The sequence below is a fragment of the Schistocerca nitens genome, chromosome 1, assembly GCF_023898315.1.
Source record: "Schistocerca nitens isolate TAMUIC-IGC-003100 chromosome 1, iqSchNite1.1, whole genome shotgun sequence".
NCBI classification, from domain to species: Eukaryota; Metazoa; Arthropoda; class Insecta; order Orthoptera; family Acrididae; genus Schistocerca; species Schistocerca nitens.
Window position 1 is genome coordinate 1,177,729,918 of NC_064614.1, and position 21,807 is coordinate 1,177,751,724.

The window sequence follows — 21,807 nt, forward strand, 5'->3', positions numbered from 1 at the left end:
CAGCACCTCATTTTTTTTCGGGTTAATCCAGGTTCTGTTAACAGCATCATGTTTGGCGACATCGCGGAGAACGCACATTGGAAGCGTCTATTCGTCATCGCCATACTGGCGTATCACCCGGCGTGATGGTATGGGTGCCATTGGTTACATGTCTCGGTCACCTCTTGTTCACATTGACGGCACTTTGCACATTTCAGATGTGTCACGACCCGTGGTTCTACCATTCATTCGATCCCTGTGAAACACTAAATTTCAGCAGGATAATGCACGAATCATGGACCTTGCCGTTGGTGGGGAGGCTTGCGTGCCTCAGCGATACAGATGGCCGTACCGTAGGTGCAACCACAACGGAGGGGTATCTGTTGAGAGGCCAGACAAACATGTGGTTCCTGAAGAGGGGCAGCAGCCTTTTCAGTAGTTGCAGGGGCAACAGTCTGGATGATTGACTGATCTGGCCTTGTAACATTAACCAAAATGGCCTTGCTGTGCTGGTACTGCGAACGGCTGAAAGCAAGGGGAAACTACAGCCGTAATTTTTCCCGATGACATGCAGCTTTACTGTATGATTAAATGACGATGGCGTCCTCTTGGGTAAAATATTCCGGAGGTAAAATAGTCCCCCATTCGGATCTCCGGGCGGGGACTACTCAAGAGGACGTCGTTATCAAGAGAAAGAAAACTGGCATTCTACGGATCGGAGCGTGGAATGTCAGATCCCTTAATCGGGCAGGTAGGTTAGAAAATTTAAAAAGGGAAATGGATAGGTTAAAGTTAGATATAGTGGGAATTAGTGAAGTTCGGTGGCAGGAGGAACAAGACTTTTGGTCAGGTGATTACAGGGTTATAAAATACAAAATCAAATAGGGGTAATGCAGGAGTAGGTTTAATAATGAATAAGAAAATAGGAGTGCGGGTTAGCTACTACAAACAGCATAGTGAACGCATTATTGTGGCCAAGATAGACACAAAGCCCATGCCTACTACAGTAGTACAAGTTTATATGCCAACTAGCTCTGCAGATGATAAAGAAATTGATGAAATGGATGACGAGATAAAATAAATTATTCAGGTAGTGAAGGGAGACGAAAATTTAATAGTCATGGGTGACTGGAATTCGTCAGTAGGAAAAGGGAGAGAAGGAAACATAGTAGGTGAATATGGATTGGGGGGAAGAAATGAAAGAGGAAGCCGCCTCGTAGAATTTTGCACAAGAGCATAACTTAATCATAGCTAACACTTGGTTTAAGAATCATGATAGAAGGTTGTATACATGGAAGAACCCTGGAGATACTAAAAGGTATCAGATAGATTATATAATGGTAAGACAGAGATTTAGGAACCAGGTTTTAAATTGTAAGACATTTGCAGGGGCAGATGTGGATACTGACCACAATCTATTGGTTATGACCTGCAGATTGAAACTGAAGAAACTGCAAAAAGGTGGGAATTTAAGGAGATGGGACCTGGATAAACTGAAAAAACCAGAGGTTGTAGAGAGTTTCAGGGAGAGCATAAGGGAACAATTGACAGGAATGAGGGAAATAAATACAGTAGAAGAAGAATGGGTAGCTCTGAGGGATGAAGTAGTGAAGGCAGCAGAGGATCAAGTAGTTAAAAAGACGAGGGCTAATAGAAATACTTGGGTAACAGAAGAAATATTGAATTTAATTGACGAAAGGAGAAAATATAAAAATGCAGTAAATGAACAGGCAACAAGGAATACAAACGTCTCAAAAATGAGATCGACAGGAAGCGCAAAATGGCTAAGCAGGGATAGCTAGAGGACAAATGTAAGGATGTAGAGGCTTGTCTCACTAGGGGTAAGATAGATACTGCCTATAGGAAAGTTAAAGAGACCTTTGGAGAGAAGAGAACCACTTGTATGAATATCAAGAGCTCAGATGGCAACCCAGTTCTAAGCAAAGAAGGGAAGGCAGAAAGGTGGAAGGAGTATATAGAGGGTTTATACAAGGGCGATGTACTTGAGGACAATATTATGGAAATGGAAGAGGATGTAGATGAAGATGAAATGGGAGATAAGATACTGCGTGAAGAGTTTGACAGAGCACTGAAAGACCTGAGTCGAAACAAGGCCCTGGGAGTAGACAACATTCCATTAGAACTACTGATGGCCTTGGGAGAGCCAGTCCTGACAAAACTCTACCATCTGGTGAGCAAGATGTATGAGACAGGCGAAATACCCACAGACTTCAAGAAGAATATAATAATTCCAATCCCAAAGAAAGCAGGTGTTGACAGATGTGAAAATTACCGAACTATCAGTTTAATAAGTCACAGCTGCAAAATACTAACGCGAATTCTGTACAGACGAATGGAAAAACTGGTAGAAGCGGACCTCGGGGAAGATCAGTTTGGATTCCGTAGAAATGTTGGAACACGTGAGGCAATACTAACCTTACGACTTATCTTAGAAGAAAGATTAAGACTTAGAGAAAGCTTTTGACAACGTTAACTGGAATACTCTCTTTCAAATTCTGAAGGTGGCAGGGGTAAAATACAAGGAGCGAAAGGCTATTTACAATTTGTACAGAAACCAGATGGCAGATATAAGAGTCGAGGGGCATGAAAGGGAAGTAGTGGTTGGGAAAGGAGTGAGACAGGGTTGTAGCCTCTCTCCGATGTTATTCAATCTGTATATTGAGCAAGCAGTAAAGGAAACAAAAGAAAAATTCGGAGTAGGTATTAAAATTCATGGAGAAGAAGTAAAAACTTTGAGGTTCGCCGATGACATTGTAATTCTGTCAGAGACAGCAAAGGACTTGGTAGAGCAGTTGAACGGAATGGACAGTGTCTTGAAAGGAGGATATAAGATGAACATCAACAAAAGCAAAACGAGGATAATGGAATGTAGTCAAATTAAATCGGGTGATCCTGAGGGGATTAGATTAGGAAATGAGACACTTAAAGTAGTAAAGGAGTTTTGCTATTTAGGGAGTAAAATAACTGATGATGGTCGAAGTAGAGAGGATATAAAATGTAGACTGGCAATGGCAAGGAAATCGTTTCTGAAGAAGAGAAATTTGTTAACATCTAGTATAGATTTAAGTGTCAGGAAGTCGTTTCTGAAAGTATTTGTATGGAGTGTAGCCATGTATGGAAGTGAAACATGGACGATAACCAGTTTGGACAAGAAGAGAATAGAAGCTTTCGAAATGTGGTGCTACAAAAAAATGCTGAAGATAAGTTGGGTAGATCACGTAACTAATGAGGAGGTATTGAATAGGATTGGAGAGAAGAGAAGTTTGTGGCACAACTTGACTAAAAGAAGGGATCGGTTAGTAGGACATGTTTTGAGGCAGGGGTCATAATGTTTTGGCTCATCATTGTATGTGGCCGCACGGTTCATGCCACGATTGGTCTGCTAATCCATCATAGGCATCTCCACATCTGAACAGTGATTCAGTAATGAAAATGCAGGGGAAAAATAAAAACTGATTTGCAAATATCACCCGATCACGACGATTGTTATTGCAGACATATGAAAATGGCCACAGGTCGAAACAGGCCAGTAATGTGCTGTAAAAACGTGGTGCACCAAAAGGTCATCTTGCAGAAAGAATTCGACAGCTTACGGCGGATCATATTTCAAAAATTACGTCGAGGCTGTCGCCCCCCACATGAAGAAACTACGGGATCTTTCTTCCACTCAATTGAGAATGTCCTTTAGAATACGAGGTCTTTTCGAAAAGTTCCTGAACACTCGTAATTTCGCGCCAGTGGTGTGTTGGAGCGTAATGTGATTAGAATCCCTGCACACGCTTGTGTTTAATGTGTAACCGGTGGAAGTTTCATTATTGTATGTCTGTTAGTTATTGTTCAGTGATGTATTGAGTAGAAGTTCGCAAATTTCGAGATGGCAGAGTTAGAGGAGCAAAGAGACAGCATTAAATTTTGCGTGAAACTCAAGAAAAACTTTACAGCTGAAGAGTCTCTGCATGAGCCTCTCCATGATTTTGCCATACCACACAGCTTCATCTGTTTGCCTCTGGCACCTCAATTGTTGGTGTAAATGGTCCACTACCCTACATGTGAAGAAGAAAAGCGGAAAGACTGAGCAGTTGAGTGTGTTTGTGGTGGCCACAGTATATATTTAGTTTTAACATTTCATTATGTTATTGGTACTTGTCGGAGCCCCACACGCAAGTTTGATACATCTAAGTGCCATACTTCAATGTATCTTTTCTTTCCTCTTCTTGTCCGATCAGTTGAATGTATGAATGAGAGTGTGCAAGGATTTCAGTGTGTAGATCTCTGGAATGTAGTAGTCTGCCCCTGTGTCAGAACAGCCAACTGTAGGAAACACGTACCAGGTAGCAAAGAGGTTTCTGTTTTGTACGAACCTTTTGTATAGGCTGGCACCACAAGAGGGGTTCTTCTCGCCGCTTCCATACGTAGGAGAGCGAATGCTCGTGGAGTATTCCGTGGGACGCGAGACGTGTGAGATCTACTATCGGTAAGTGTGTATTTCCGGTGAGAAGTTAATGTAGTGTTTTACGTAAGTTTTTCAAAGCTAGTCAAAGTAAATGATTCCTTTCATCGTTCATAGTTTATTATCGGGTGTGGCAAATTTTATTTGCTAATTCGCGAATGTTAAATGCGTTAAAATCCAGGGAGGGTGTAGGCTAAAGTTCAGTTGAACTGTTAATCAAACACGTGGAGCCGTGTTGAGTTTATTGTGATTCAGTTCATTTTGTTTAGTGTCCCTTTCGCGGCAGGATGTATACTGCGTATGATTTCATGACTGAATTTTGTGCAATTCGTCTCACTTGATAACTTTCTTTGTGCACACTTTTGTTTGTGGTGGTCGTGATCTAATGAGAAAGTTTACAGTGCTAAGGCCACAGTGATCTTCCGCTGTAGAATATCTGAATTAATTGTGGTTCTTAATCATGCTTCATTTTTATAGCAATTCATTTTGACAGAAATGTTATTCATTTATCCCGCATGTTAAAATCAAGGGAACAACCCCTCTTGCTACTCACCTGCGCTGTGATGAAGGTTTTTGGTTCTTTTTCTTCCTGTTAGTCTCTCAAGTGCGTGTGAATGCAAGTCTTCGTGATTAAACCATCCTTTGATCATTCCTCTTCCATAGATCATAGACCTTGCAGGGGATGGCTCTCAGCACTATGGAACTTAACATCTTAGATCATCAGTCCCCTAGATTTAGAACTACTTAAACCTCACTAACCTAAGGACATCACACACATCCATGCCCGAGGCAGGATTCGAACCTGCGACCGTAGCAGCAGCGCGGTTCCGGACTGAAGCGCCTAGAACCGCTCGGTCACAGCGGCCGGCACCCTTCCAGGGGACACCAAAGTAAAGCTCTAGGGTTAATTAATATGCGACGTAATAGATTGCAGGCTACAGCAACCATCCTATTACTCGCTATACACGTTCATGTGTGCAATTAAATTTACCGATCTAATAAATGTTCTTTTGCCAGAATTTTTGTTTACGCTATCACTGCTAAAAATTCCACTCCAGCTCTGATGTACGGCACATCCTACTGGACTCCGTTTGCGCGACTGTTGTGTTGAGGCCACACTTTACCCCCCCCCCCCAATTTTCCAGATAAATTGTAAAGATACCCCTTAATTGCAAAGATACCTTTCACAGAGACACACCAAATGATGCAGGAAGCTTGCGGTGATGAGTTCGCTGTTATGAATGATTCACACGGTTTAAAGGTGGCCCGGCGGAAGTTAAAGATGACGCTCGCTCAGGACGCCCTTCGATACCTATCGGCGATGGTCATGTCTCAGTTCATAATGAATTCGTGCCACAGGGACAAACTGTTAATCGATGGTAGTATCGTGACGCGTTGCGACGCCTGCGAGAAAATCCGAGACGGAAACTGCCTGAAACGTGGCGAGACAATTGATGGTTCCCAAAACGGCCTGAAATGTGACGAGACAATTGATGTACATCTACATCTACATGGATACTCTGCAATTCACATTTAAGTGCCTGGCAGAGGGTTGATCGAATCACCTTCACAATTCTCTATTATTCCAATCTCGAATAGCGCGTAAAGAATGAATGAACACCTATATCTTTCCGTACGAGCTCTGATTTCCCTTATTTTATCGTGGTGATCGCTCCGCCCTATGTAGGACGGTGTCAACAAAATATTTTCGCGTTCGGAGGAGAAAGTTGGTGACTGGAATTTCGTAAGAAGATTCCGTCGCAACGAAAAAACGCCTTTCTTTTAATGATTTCCAGTCCAAATCCTGTATCATTTCTGTGACACTCTCTCCCATATTTCGCGATAATACAAAACGTGCTGCCTTTCTTTGAACTTTTTCGATGTACTCCGTCAGTATTACCTGGTAAGGATCCCACACCGCGCAGCAGTATTCTAAAAGAGGACGGACAAGCGTAGTGTAGGCAGTCTCCTTAGTAGGTCTGTTACATTTTCTAAGTGTCCTGCCAATAAAACGCAGTCTTTGGTTAGCCTTCCCCACAACATTTTCTATGTGTTCTTTCCAATTTAAGTTGCTCGTAATTGTAATATCTAGGTATTTAGTTGAATTTACGGCTTTTAGATTAGACTGATTTATCGTGTAACCGAAGTTTAACGAGTTCCGTTTAGTACTCATGTGGATGAGTTCTTGCATGGCGACAACGCACCCCCACATTCATCCCTGTTGGTGTGTGACTGTTGCACAAGAACCGAAGTCACTGGGCTGCCTCACCCTCCGTACTCTCCAGATCTGACCCCTGCGAACTTCCTTTTACGAGGGCTATCCACAAAGTACATTACGTTTTGGAATTAAAAATAAATAAAGTATTGGAATTTTTTTTTGTTATATACAGATGAAAGCCACACTTAAATACTACTTTTCTACATAGTTGTCATTTAAATTAAGGCACTTATCGTAGCGATGGACGAGCTAGGAAATTCCTTCGTCGTAAAATTCGGCCGCCTGTGCCTTCAACCACGTGGTTAATCAGTAACCCGGTAGAAATACGATTTTTGTGGATTTCCTGGAAAGAGGCACTACAATAAACTCTCAAAGGTATTGCCAAACTCTGCACAACCTCAGAAGAACAAGAGCAGGGGAAAGTTGGGCTCAAAGATCTTGCTGATTCACGACAACGCCCGGGCCCACACGGAAAATGCCACTCGTGAACTCGAATCTTTTAAGTGGGAGTTGTTTCCTCATCCGCCGTACAGTCCCGACCTGGCACCGAGCGACTTCCACTTATTCCCAGCAATTGTAATGTCCCCACGGAAAATTACCCTCTACCAAGCAATAATTAATAATTATCAATCAAATCATCCACATTTATTCACTTTTGGAAAGTATCTGATCGGATTTTCTAGTAATATATGCGCCGACAGCTCGTCGACGCCAAGGTATTTTTCTAGTACGTTTATTCTTTGGAAGAATAGAGATACATATATGTATTCTCCATGGTTGTTAGGGAGGAATAACGAGAACAGCTTCGGAAGTATCTGTTGGAAGATTGTCGGGCTGCTAAAAGAAACATATTTGCTCTTCTTCTCGCTAAAGCGAGCTATTAACGTTTGTGCCACTAGCGGGTTATTTGGAGAGAGAGAAAACATGTAAACGCAAATTAAGTAAGACTTGGAATCAACAGAAAACGGAACATGTACTGGAAATGGATTGAATATACAATTTTTCCTCAGAAATAAGGTTTGTGACCCTTTTATTCTAGAGTGAATGACGAATGAGTTCTCTGTCTGAATCATTGATGATTGTCTTGGCCCTGTAATTAGTGGGGAAGTTTCAGTTGTGACGAAGAGAGCCTGCAATCACCGCTATTTTATAAAATCGTCCAAAAAGGCTTCGGACACATCTGAAATTCTAAATCTGTCGTAAAATGAACGAATTGTTCAAACGATCGATTTTCCCAACTGAATGCAGCGCTTAACAATAATAATAGATATAAAGATCTTTTACAGCAAGCCAGCCGCTGAATATTAAGACGAAGGGCTCCACCAGAGATTCTATTGGGCTGAGTTCACGTAATTAAATAATATATTTAAAACTGTATATAGATAAAGGACAGAGAGAGAGAGCGAATGAAATTAGAGAAAATACGCAGAATCCTCCATTAGTATAATTGTTTGTCTGTCTTATCACGGATCAGCCCAAAGATAAAACAGGAGGCCCTTACTTTACTGTACAGGTTTATGTGTGAGAGACATTACACCAAGTTAGCGGCAAGCTGCATTCACATACTTTCATCATTTACAGTATAAATCCAATTATACATTGAAGAAGTGGTTGGCTATGCAGCATTTTGGTGACGACGCACAGCTTCAAGAAGTAACCACATGGTTGAAGGCGCAGGCGGCCGAATTTTACGACGAAGGAATTTCCAAGCTCGTCCATCGCTACGATAAGTGCCTTAATTTAAATGGCAACTACGTAGAAAAGTAGTATTGAAGTGTGGCTTTCATCTGTATATAATAAAAAAATTTCCAATAATTTATTTATTTTTAATTCCAAAACGTAATGTACTTTGTGGATAGCCCTCGTATTTTCAAAGTTCAGAACGCCGTTGAAAGGACGAAGATTTGTAACGATAAACGAGATACTTCGAGTAAAACAGAAGTAATATCCGGCGTCCCCCAAGGAACTGTTATAGGCCCTCTATTGTTCCTGATCTATATTAACGACAAAGGAGACAATCTGAGTAGCTGTCTCAGATTGTTTGCAGATGATGCTGTCATTGACCGTCTTGTAAAGTCATCAGATGATCAAAACGACTTGCAAAATGATTTAGATAAGATATCTGTATGGTGCGAAAAGTGGCAATTGACCCTGAATAAAGAAAAGTGCGAAGTTATTCACATGAGTACTAAAAGAAATCAGCTAAATTTCGATTAAGCGATAAGTCACACAAATCTGAGGGCTGTAAATTCAACTAAATACTTACGGATTACAATTACAAATAAACCTAAATTGGAACGATCACATAGATAATATTGTGGGTAGAGCAAACCAAAGACTGCGATTCATTGGCAGAACACTTAGAAGGTGCAACAGGTCTACCAAAGAGACTGCTTACACTACGCTTGTCCGCCCTATTCTGGAGTGCTGCTGTGCGGTGTGGGATCCGCATCAGGTGGGACTGACGGCTGACATCGAAAAAGTGCAAAGAAGGGAAGCTCGTTTTGTATTATCGCAAAATAGGGGAGATAGTGTCACAGACATGATACGTAAATTGGAGTGGCAATCATTAAAACAAAGGCGTTTTTTGTTGCGACGGGATCTTCTCATGAAATTTCAATCACCATTTTCTCCTCCGGTTGCGAAAATATTCTGTTGGCACCCACGTACATAGGGAGAAATGATCAACACGATAAAATAAGAGAAATCAGGGCTCGCACGGAAAAATTTAAGTGTTCGTTTTTCCCGCGTGCCGTTCGAGAGTGGAACGGTAGAGAGACAGCTTCAAGGTGGTTCACTGAACCCTCTGCCAGGTACTTTATTGTGAATAGCAGAGTAATCACGTAGATGTAGATGCAGATGTAGAAAAGAAAATTCGTAGATGGCGCTTCGTGCGATGCAGCGAGAAGTGTAGCGAGACTGTTTCCGGAAGTGGAAAGCCGTCGGGAGGGAGTATCAATTGTGGAGGGGAGTATTTCGATGTACAGTTACAGCTTGATCCATAGAAGAAAATAATGAAAAGGTATGGATTAAAAATAAATAAAGATAGGAGTGAAGTAATGGTATTTGGAAGAGAGAAAGGGATCAACGGAAATATTACCTGGAATGGAGAACCCCTCCAAGTGGTAGAAAGTTTCACTTATTTAGGGAGTGAAATATCTAGGGATGGAAGAATAAGTAACGAAATTAATAGGAGGTTACAGAAGGGAGGCATTTTCTACCAAACAATAAAACATATGATTTGGAATACGGAAGTTTCAGAAAAAGCAAAACTCTTATGTATAGGAATTATTACTTCCCTATTGCCACCTATGATGGAGAAACATGAAGTATGACAGAAAGGGACTGGAGCAGACTGCAAGCAGGGGAAACGAATTTTCTCAGAGCAGTTACGGGAAAAACAAGAATGGACAGAGTAAGGAATGTAGAGATTAGAAAGGACCTTAAACAAGAAAGTAAGAGAGAAGAAATTGAAAAAAAAGAGATTAAGATGGTATGGACATGTTAAAAGGATGCATGGGCAGAGACTCCCCAAAATTATGAAAGAACTAAAGATGGATGGGAAAAGACCTAAAGGGCGCCCAAGAACACGGTGGAAAATGGGAGTGAGAATATACAGGGTGTTACAAAAAGATACTGCCAAACTTTCAGGAAACATTCCTCACACACAAAGAAAGAAAATATGTTATGTGGACATGTGTCCGGAAACGCTTACTTTCCATGTTAGAGCTCATTTTATTACTTCTCTTCAAATCACATTAATCATGGAATGGAAACACACAGCAACAGAACGTACCAGCGTGACTTCAAACACTTTGTTACAGGAAATGTTCAAAATGTCCTCCGTTAGCGAGGATACATGCATCCACCCTCCGTCGCATGGAATCCCTGATGCGCTGATGCAGCCCTGGAGAATGGCGTATTGTATCACAGCCGTCCACAATACGAGCACGAAGAGTCTCTACTTTGGTACCGGGGCTGCGTAGACAAGAGCTTTCAAATGCCCCCATAAATGAAAGTCAAGAGGGTTGAGGTCAGGAGAGCGTGGAGGCCATGGAATTGGTCCGCCTCTACCAATCCATCGGTCACCGAATCTGTTGTTGAGAAGCGTACGAACACTTCGACTGAAACGTGCAGGAGCTCCATCGTGCATGAACCACATGTTGTGTCGTACTTGTAAAGGCACATGTTCTAGCAGCACAGGTAGAGTATCCCGTATGAATGGCTCTGAGCACTATGGGACTCAACTGCTGTGGTCATAAGTCCCCTAGAACTTAGAACTACTTAAACCTAACTAACCTAAGGACAGTACACAACATCCAGCCATCACGAGGCAGAGAAAATCCCTGACCCCGCCGGGAATCGAACCCGGGAACCCGGGCGTGGGAAGCGAGAACGCTACCACACGACCACGAGATGCGGGCTATCCCGTATGAAATCATGATAACGTGCTCCATTGAGCGTAGGTGGAAGAACATGGGGCCCAATCAAGACATCACCAACAATGCCTGCCCAAACGTTCACAGAAAATCTGTGTTGATGACGTGATTGCACAATTGCGTGTGGATTCTCGTCAGCCCACACATGTTGATTGTGAAAATTTACAATTTGATCACGTTGGAATGAAGCCTCATCCGTAAAGAGAACATTTGCACCGAAATGACGATTGACACATTGTTGGATGAACCATTCGCAGAAGTGTACCCGTGGAGGCCAATCAGCTGCTGATAGTGCCTGCACACGCTGTACATGGTACGGAAACAACTGGCTCTGCCGTAGCACTCTCCATACAGTGACGTGGTCAACGTTATCCTGTACAGCAGCAACTTCTCTGACGCTGACATTTGGGTTATCGTCAACTGCACGAAGAATTGCCTCGTCCATTGCAGGTGTCCTCGTCGTTCTAGGTCCTCCCCAGTCGCGAGTCATAGGCTGGGATGTTCCGTGCTCCCTAAGACGCCGATCAATTGCTTCGAACGTCTTCGTGTCGGGACACCTTCGTTCTGGAAATCTGTCTCGATACAAACGTACCGCGCCACAGCTATTGCCCCGTGCTAATCCATACATCAAATGGGCATCTGCCAACTCCGCATTTGTAAACATTGCACTGACTGCAAAACCACGTTCGTGATGAACACTAACCTGTTGATGCTACGTACTGATGTGCTTGATGCTAGTACTGTAGAGCAATGGGTCGCATGTCAACACAAGCACCGAAGTCAACATTACCTTCCTTCAATTGGGCCAACTGGCGGTGAATCGAGGAAGAACAGTACATACAGACGAAACTAAAATGAGCTCTAACATGGAAATTAAGCGTTTCCGGACGCATGTCCACATAACATCTTTTCTTTATTTGTGTGTGAGGAATGTTTCCTGAACGTTTGGCCGTACCTTTTTGTAACACCTTGTATGTGGAAAGAAGAGGTGTGACCTGGCAGCAAGTGGAGGACGAAAAGTGGTGGGAGGACCGTGCCAAATGGAGAGGACTCGTCAGCACCCAGACCCGGCAGTAGCTGGAGCAGGATTCGGATATAGATAGATAGTATTTCGAGGCAGACCATGCACGATAAGTAAAAGGTACGCGTAGAATAATTTTGTGGACAAAGCTCCGGAATTTTCTGGAGCGACCTCGTATTGGTCTGTAGCTGCCCTCATGTGCGTGAAGGAAACCCTTTGGAGATGTCCAGGGAAGGTGCGGTGAGGGACGACCTGTGGCGGAGCGGCCCACCCGTCTTGCTGGGAGTGCAAGCGGCTCGGGCGAGTCCTCGGCACGTGCCGTCCGCGCGGCCGTGTCGCCTCTCCACGTGGCCGGGCAAATATTTGCCCTACCTGCGGCACACAAGGTCGCGCCGGCGAAATGGCCCGCCGTAACTGCCAGCCCCTCTGCCCGCTGCGAGAACAACCCAACAGCACTTTCCTTCTTCTGCACGGCATCGGCGCTGCCCCACGTGCCGTTCAGTGAAGTACTGACAAGGGAACCTCCCCATCGCAGCCCCCCTCAGATTTAGTTATAGGTTGGCACATTCGATAGGCCTTGACAAACTAAACACAGATCAATCGAGAACTATGAAAAAATAAGCAAAATATACAAACTGAGTAGTCCATGTGCAAGATAAGCAACATCAAGGATAGCGCGAGCTCAGGAGCTCGTGGTTAGCCTGAGCAGTTGCGGAATGAGAGGTCCATGGTTCAAGTCTTTCCTCGGGTGAAAATTTTTACTTACTTTATTTTCGCAAAATTATGATCTGTCCGTTCGTTCAGTGTCGTCTCTGTTCACTGTAATAAGTTTAGTGTCTGTGTTTTGCGACCGCACCGCAAAACAGTGCGATTATTAGACGAAAGGACGTGCCTCTCCAATGGGAACCGAAAACATTTGATCGCAAGGTCATAGGTCAACCGATTCCTCCACAGGAAAACACGTCCGATATATTTTATACGACACTGGCGACGGCATGTGCGTCATATGACAAGAATATGTTGTCGACTCACCTAACTTGTACACTTGGCGAATGGGTAAAAAGATTCTTCTACCTTGCCCGATTTAGGTTTTCTTGTGGATGTGATAATCACTCCCAAAAAAGTGATGAAAACATAAGCGTTTGTCACATGATGAAAACATAAGCGTTTGTCACATAAACTGAAAATTAAAAAGTTAAACTTTTCACCCTACGGAAGTCTTGAACCAAGGACCTCTCGTTCCGCAGCTGCTCACGCTAACCACGAGACCACGGCACCCCTGAGCTTGTTCATTCCTTTTTATTGCCTATCTTGCACATGGACTACTCAGTTTGTATATTTTGCTTATTTTTTCATAGTTCCACACAACTTCTTACTGTTTTCTCGATTGATCTGTGTTTAGTTAGTCAAGGCCTATCGAATGTGCCAACCTATAACTAAATCTGAGGGGGGTGCGATGCGGAGGTTCCCTTGTGAGAACCGCACCGATAAGCAGTCTGCGGCCGTGGTACGCGGTATGCGCAACCTCGATGCAGGACGCGACTACCCGCTCCCGTAAAAGCCGTCCTCACACGGGACGAGGCGGCAAACATGGACGCGCACGGGACGTCGGATCTTACGAGGGACACACGGGTCGAGCTAGTTAACATTATCTGCGCTCTTAGCCTTCTCCAGTGGCCGTTGTCTGCTATATTTGGCTCTCAAAGCACATAGTTTCCTTCCGAAAATGTCCGCCCCCGGTAGCTGTGTAGTCAGTACGACAGAATGTCAATCCTAAGAGCCCGGGTTTGATTCCTGGCTGGGTCGGAGATTTTCTCCGCTCAGGGACTGGGTGTCGTGTTCTCCTAATCCTCATCATTTAATCCCCATCGACGCGCAAGTCGCCGAAGTAGCGTCAAATCGAAAGTCTTGCACGCGGCGAACGGTGTACCCGACGGGAGGCCCTATACACATGATATTTACTTACGAAAATGAACGCAAGTAAGATGGATGCATTAACCCCGTAAGCGACTGTCGAAGAAGATCGAAGAAAATCGCGGAGCAGATTCTGGACTCGTCGATATCATTAACAGCTGACACAGGAACGTTGCATAATGTTGTAGAACGATCTGAGATACATCCTACGTACAATCCGATTAAAATTACTCTACTGTTGACACCTCACGCATTGGAGCTGGATTCCTCCAATCAGAGCGGTCAACCTCACGCCCGAACAATTCCCCGTTGCCAAACTGCCGCAACAATTGGTCAGTTCCCTTCAAATGTCTTGTGTTTGGATCCAGAATCAAGGGTCTGGCACTTCTATTTCGTATTTCATCACACATGATAACTACACCCAAAAAGAACACACACTCACACACACACAACGATGCTAATGAAATACGTATACACGTTTCACACACTCTACTAATCAAACATGACTGGATATTTCCACATAAGACACGATTCAACGACACATGTCCAGTTACTATAATCATAGAGACCAGCTTACATTAGATGAGCTTTGTACTGCATAGCGCGAAGCCGAATTTTTTTTAAGTCGTTGCGACTGGGTCACCAAAGTTATAAATATAAATACTCCACACAGCGATCTACATCTACATCTACATTTATACTCCGCAAGCCACGCAACGGTGTGTGGCGGAGGGCACTGTCATTACCTCCCTTTCCTGTTCCAGTCGCGTATGGTTCGCGGGAAGAACGACTGCCGGAAAGCCTCCGTGCGCTCTCGAATCACTCTAATTTTACATTCATGATCTCCTCCGGACGTATAAGAAGGGGAAAGCAATATATTCGATACCTCATCCAGAAACGCACCCTCTCGAAACCTGGACAGCAAGCTACACCGCGATGCAGAGCGCCTCTGTTGCACAGTCTGCCACTTGAGTTTGCTAAACATCTTCGTAACGCCATCTCGCTTACCAAATAAGTGACGAAACGCGCCGCTATTCTTTGGATCTTCTCTATCTCCTCTATCAACCCGACCTGGTACGGATCCCACACTGATGAGCACTAACCACGTATAGGTCGAACGAGTGTTTTGTAAGCCACCTCCTTTGCTGATGGACTACATTTTCTAAGGACTCTCCCAATGAATCTCAACCTAGCTCCCGCCTTACCAACTATTAATTTTATATGATTATTCCACTTCAAATCGTTCCGCACGCACACTCCCAGATATTTTACAGAAGTGACTGCTACCAGTGTTTGTTCCGCTATCATATAATCATACAATATAGGATCCTTATTTCTATGTATTCGCAATACATTACATTTGTCTATGTTAAGGGTCAGTTGCCACTCCCTGCACCAAGTGCCTATCCGCTGCAGATCTTCCTGCATTTCGCAACAATTTTCTAATGCTGCAACTTCTCTGTATACTACAGCATCATCCGCGAAAAGCCGCATGGAACTTCCGACACTATCCACTAGGTCATTTATATATATTGTGAAAAGCAATGGTCCCATAACACTCCCCTTTGGAATGCCATAGGTTACTTTAACATTTGTAGGCGTCTCTCCATTGAGAACAACATGCTGTGTTCTGTTTGCTAAAAACTCTTCAATCCAGCCACACAGCTGGTCTGATATTCCGTAGGGCCTTACTTTGTTTATCAGGCGACAGTGCGGAACTGTATCGAACGCCTTCCGGAAGTCAAAGAAAATGGCATCTACCTGGGAGCCTGTACCTAATATTTTCTGGGTCTCATGAACAAATAAAGCGACTTGGGTCTCACACGATCGCTGTTTCCGGAATCCATGTTGATTCCTACAGAGTAGATTCTGGATTTCCAGAAATGACATGATACGCGAGCAAAATACATGTTCTAAAATTCTACAACAGATCGACGTCAGAGATATAGGCCTATAGTTTTGCGCATCTGCTCGACGACCCTTCTTGAAAACTGGGACTAGCTGTGCTCTTTTCCAATCATTCGGAACCTTTCGTTCCTCTAGAGACTAGCGGTACACGGCTGTTAGAAGGGGGGCAAGTTCTTTCGCGTACTCTGTGTAGAATCGAATTGGTATCCCGTCAGGTCCAGTGGACTTTCCTCTGTTGAGTGATTTCAGTTGCTTTTCTATTCCTTGAACACTTATTTCGATGTCAGCCATTTTTTCGTTCGTGCGAGGATTTAGAGAAGGAACTGCAGAGCCGTCTTCCTCTGTGAAACAGCTTTGGAAAAAGGTTTTTAGTATTTCAGCTTTACGCGTGTCATCCACTGTTTCAATGCCATTCTGGATATGCTGTTTCGATCCACTTACTGATTTAACGTAAGACCAGAACTTCCTAGGATTTTCTGTCAAGTCGGTACAAAGAATGGTGTAGCGCAGTGGTTAGTGTATCAGTGTGGTACGAGGGTTGCCCAGAAAGTAATGCACCGCAGTTTTTTCTTCAACAATTCTTTATTGAGCACAGTGAGAATTACACATACGATAGAATGGTGTTTTATCTATACATCCTATTTTTCCACGTAATCTCCATCCGGTTCTATGGCCTTCCTTCAGTGCGAAAAAAGGGCGTGTATGCTCTGTCGGCAGCAATCCTTGTTGTGGTGGCGGAGCCAGTGCTTCACTGTGTGAATCACCTCCTCATCGTCCACCAATGAGTCTGTCCGCGCAAATGACAAAATCAGCTTGCTGCAACATATCAGATGTGACAGCCGTGGATGGTCTCCCCGACCGCTGCAAATCGTGGAGCTCCGCCGAACCGCCTTCTGATGACCTCACCTTCCGTGCCCAGTGACTAACTGTACTTCTGTCGACAGCAGATGCTCCATAGACTTTGCGCAAGCGTATGTAGATATTCCCCACAGTTTTCTTCTCTGCAGTGAGAAATTCAATGGCGGCACGTTGCTTGTAACGTACATCACCTACAGACACCATTTTAAAACTGTCCTGCAGCTACGCTATCTGTCGTAAGTGACGGAAACTTGGCGTGCTCATTTAGGAGACTTCAAAAAATACGTACATAACGTTTCTCATTCCTAGCATTGTTCTTGGCTGAGAAAAAAAATTCGGTGCATTACTTTCTGGGCAACCTTCGTACATAGAAAATCGTCGGTTCGAATCTCATCAATTACAACGGATATTTTTTGTTTCTAAATCTAACCAAAACAGTTTGATTATATTATTTTTATTCAATTAATTCATGTGATAGGTTGTACATCGTATATATGAATATATAAAGGAGACTGACATTGTCACGTACGTCTTGTAAATAATTGTTAACGCTTATTGCATGAAAGGTGACGGAGTGTCTTTATTATAAAAACGGCGCAATGAATGATTGCCTATACTAGTAGAGGTTGGAATGCCAGTGGAAATGAAACGGCTGGCGGAACTGAAGCCCTGGGTGGAAGGCCCACACAGGTGTGTTGGTCTTGCTTAAACACAGGAAGTAACAAGGCGGACGTCGTAGCACCTAAGCGATGATTCTAATACTGGATCCCCTACCTCTTCTAAATCCTATTTCTTCTCCTGTCACATCAAAAAAATCTTCCCCCTCATAGAGGCCCTCTCCGCCTATCCGCTCTTTCCTCTGCATTTAACAGTATTTGCAGTGTGGCCCCTAAAAAAATTCGAAAGTTAACATTAAAATGTGAATTCATTCTTGAAATTTTCGATCAATTTTAATTCTGTTTCTGATGTCTGGTCGTTTAAGAAAATGAGGCATGGAAGAGGATTAATGACTAAAAGGTTTGATTCTAAATTTTTGAGAAAAATAGGAGACTCCTCCTTTTCAGGACATCACTTATTGTATTTTCTGCTTGGCTATTAATATATTTCGTGTTATTTCACTTTCATATGTTGGAAAACACATGTCGCTAGTCGAGGTCAATAAAAAATTCATAAATTTCGATAATATTGTATAAATCAATAGAAAACTTCCGCAGTATGACATGCATAACGATACCTGTTACATTACAAAATCGTATGATACCAGTTAAGGGTTCAAGGATTAAAGTGGCCTTCATACGCTCAATACTTATTGCGCAATAATACTGTGGCAATTTATTGTGCGAAAGTGGGAGGCCAGGAATATTTGTGGCCGGGATGAGTCACTTAGAGCTCAGCGTTCGTAGCGAACATGTTGGCGCTCGATAATACAGAACTCGCTGGCACTGCGACTGTAAAATGGTTCAAATGGCTCTGAGCGCTATGGGACGTAACATCTATGGCCATCAGTCCCCTACAACTTGGAACTACTTAAACCTAACTAACCTAAGGACATCACACAACACCCAGTCATCACGAGGCAGAGAAAATCGCTGACCCCGCCGGGAATTGAACCCGGGAACCCGGGCGTGGGAAGCGAGAACGCTACCGCACGACCACGAGCTGCGGACACTGCGACTGTAATCGCTGTGCTAGAAAAAGAAAGATAACAAAATTTGCAGCATTGCCGTATGACCATAGGATTTTTTAAGGATGAACGAGGAATCTTTCAACGAAACGGTGAACTTCGTTACCCTTATGCACACAGAAATAGTATATCATATACTCGCCCGATTTCACTTCCTACAGTGCTGGAAGCGATCTACAAACCTGAAAAGAGCAAGAAACAATATTGTAGAGAACTGGGTAAACAGCCTTGTTATATATTTCTGCAATTCAAAACTAAAGCTTCTAAAACGAACAAATAAGCAACTGCAGTGTTATTTCCCTGGACTTAAATATTTTTGTCGAATGCTTCTATAGCTAATTACTGAGTAAGTATTAAATATGCAACAGAATTCTCCCCTGAATGCATTTCCACAGAAGTTCCTTTTCATCTGCCTTTCCTGATGTACTCATATTAATGTGGCGTCACCATATCAGTTGTTTGCATTTCCGCAAATCACGAAATCCTGACAGCAACTGCCGTGTGTTGCACATTATATCGCGCAATATATTGAACAAACGTCAATATTTTTCAAGTTCTATTGTCTCCTTCAATAGATTGTGCAAACCGTCAACGCCGCTCTCTGAATATCAATATTATTGTGCACAGTATTGCGCAATAAATATTGAGCGTGTTAGGGCCACTACAGTCTGGTATTACGAGACGCAGTTTTTCCAACTGGATATTCATAGCCAAGATTTGTCTGTTCAGCAATTCACGTTTTTCTTTTACATGACGTGAGTATTTGCGTGACTGTGTGTTGACTTATTTTTCCATTAATCACAATACGTTGCAGTTTACTATTCATTTAAAGCTTGATACTGTATGCATACTCGGGAGAACTGTTTATTCCTTAGAACTGTTGTTCTCTCGGAGCGCCGGAAGTTTGATTATTGTAGGAATTACGTGAGAATAGGAGGTCACATGCAGAATTAGGACTCCCAGTAAGACTTTATCTGCTGCATCCGTTGCTATAATCGGGGATTTATACGTTAGGCCCCTATCTATGTACAGTTCACCCAAGTTAGAATAGCAGAACTGGTTCAAAATGGTTCAAATGGCTCTGAGCACTATGGGACTTAACATCTCAGGTCATCAGTCCCCTAGAACTTAGAACTACTTAAACCTAACTAACCTAAGGACATCACACACATCCATGCCCGAGGCAGGATTCGAAGCTGCGATCGTAGCAGTCCCGCGGTTCCGGACTGCAGCGCCCAGAACCGCACGGCCACCGCGGCCGGCAGCAGAACTGGTATCATACAGGGTGTGAGCGCTCGTCAATGCATCATCGGATATTTATAAGTCAAACTCAATCTTCTGGGACATTAAATTCAAGAACCACCACAAGATCTATACGGTAGATGAATTCCACTTGTCATTTCACGAAATTTCTGTTGAATACATAGACAATACAGCGATTTTTTATCGCCGCGGAAAGCGGGGCACTGCAGACAGTACAGTACGTGACGCTGCTTCGGACTTTAAACGCCAGAAGCCAACCAATTTTAATTAGACTTGAACGAATATATCAGAAATACCGAGTAAGCTGTTTAGAGAACGTACCTGAACAGATGCGACAGCAGTCGGCATTCTCTTCCTTGGAACAGTTTACGGGGCACGCTCGGCTTGAACAGTTCATACGTCCGCCCTGTGAACAGAATAAACATTCATTACAAAGAGGGACAGGTGGCAGACCAAATTAAACACTGTCGAAACATGCTTAATACTCTCCTAGTCTAGAAGTGCTTTGGAATCTGTTTGTAAGGCAAGGCCCACTCTATGGTGGTTCAAATGGCTCTAAGCACTATGGGACTTAACATCTGCGGTCATCAGTCCCCTAGACTTAGAACTACTTAAACCTAACTAACCTAAGGACATCACACACATCCATGCCCGAGGCAGGATTCGAGCCTGTGACCGTAGCAGTAGCGCGGTACCGGACTGAAGCGCCTAGAACCAAAGGACAGAAAGACACAATATGTATAATTTACTATGAATGTGTTTAGCGAGGCCAAACCATCACCATTTGAGTAAAAGCACACTCTCGTATACAATGGAGCAGATGATCTCGTTAATGACGTTACTTGCAAAGCACTATCGTAGAGTATTGAACTCCAGTTTACTGAATTTAATTGTTTAAAGGGAGAAAACGGTTTTCGAGTGCCAAGAAGAATGGAACCTTACATCTTCTTTCGAGGGAAGCCATTACACAGAATCCCATCATACACTCCTGGAAATTGAAATAAGAACACCGTGAATTCATTGTCCCAGGAAGGGGAAACTTTATTGACACATTCCTGGGGTCAGATACATCACATGATCACACTGACAGAACCACAGGCACATAGACACAGGCAACAGAGCATGCACAATGTCGGCACTAGTACAGTGTATATCCACCTTTCGCAGCAATGCAGGCTGCTATTCTCCCATGGAGACGATCGTAGAGATGCTGGATGTAGTCCTGTGGAACGGCTTGCCATGCCATTTCCACCTGGCGCCTCAGTTGGACCAGCGTTCGTGCTGGACGTGCAGACCGCGTGAGACGACGCTTCATCCAGTCCCAAACATGCTCAATGGGGGACAGATCCGGAGATCTTGCTGGCCAGGGTAGTTGACTTACACCTTCTAGAGCACGTTGGGTTTCACGGGATACATGCGGACGTGCATTGTCCTGTTGGAACAGCAAGTTCCCTTGCCGGTCTAGGAATGGTAGAACGATGGGTTCGATGACGGTTTGGATGTACCGTGCACTATTCAGTGTCCCCTCGACGATCACCAGTGGTGTACGGCCAGTGTAGGAGATCGCTCCCCACACCATGATGCCGGGTGTTGGCCCTGTGTGCCTCGGTCGTATGCAGTCCTGATTGTGGCGCTCACCTGCACGGCGCCAAACACGCATACGACCATCACTGGCACCAAGGCAGAAGCGACTCTCATCGCTGAAGACGACACGTCTCCATTCGTCCCTCCATTCACGCCTGTCGCGACACCACTGGAGGCGGGCTGCACGATGTTGGGGCGTGAGCGGAAGACGGCCTAACGGTGTGCGGGACCGTAGCCCAGCTTCATGGAGACGGTTGCGAATGGTCCTCGCCGATACCCCAGGAGCAACAGTGTCCCTAATTTGCTGGGAAGTGGCGGTGCGGTCCCCTACGGCACTGCGTAGGATCCTACGGTCTTGGCGTGCATCCGTGCGTCGCTGCGGTCCGGTCCCAGGTCGACGGGCACGTGCACCTTCCGCCGACCACTGGCGACAACATCGATGTACTGTGGAAACCTCACGCCCCACGT

General features: G+C 44.0%; 1 protein-coding gene across 2 annotated transcripts in view; it reads right to left on the minus strand.

Moving 5' to 3' along the window:
- Nucleotides 1-21,807, minus strand: part of LOC126239060 (chordin-like protein 1) — a 625,989-nt gene that overhangs the window by 91,517 nt on the left and 512,665 nt on the right. For both annotated transcript variants that reach the window (XM_049947831.1, XM_049947832.1), the window contains one exon: nucleotides 20,077-20,161. In XM_049947831.1, the coding sequence (XP_049803788.1) occupies nucleotides 20,077-20,161 (85 nt within the window). The remainder of the gene's footprint in view (nucleotides 1-20,076; nucleotides 20,162-21,807) is intronic.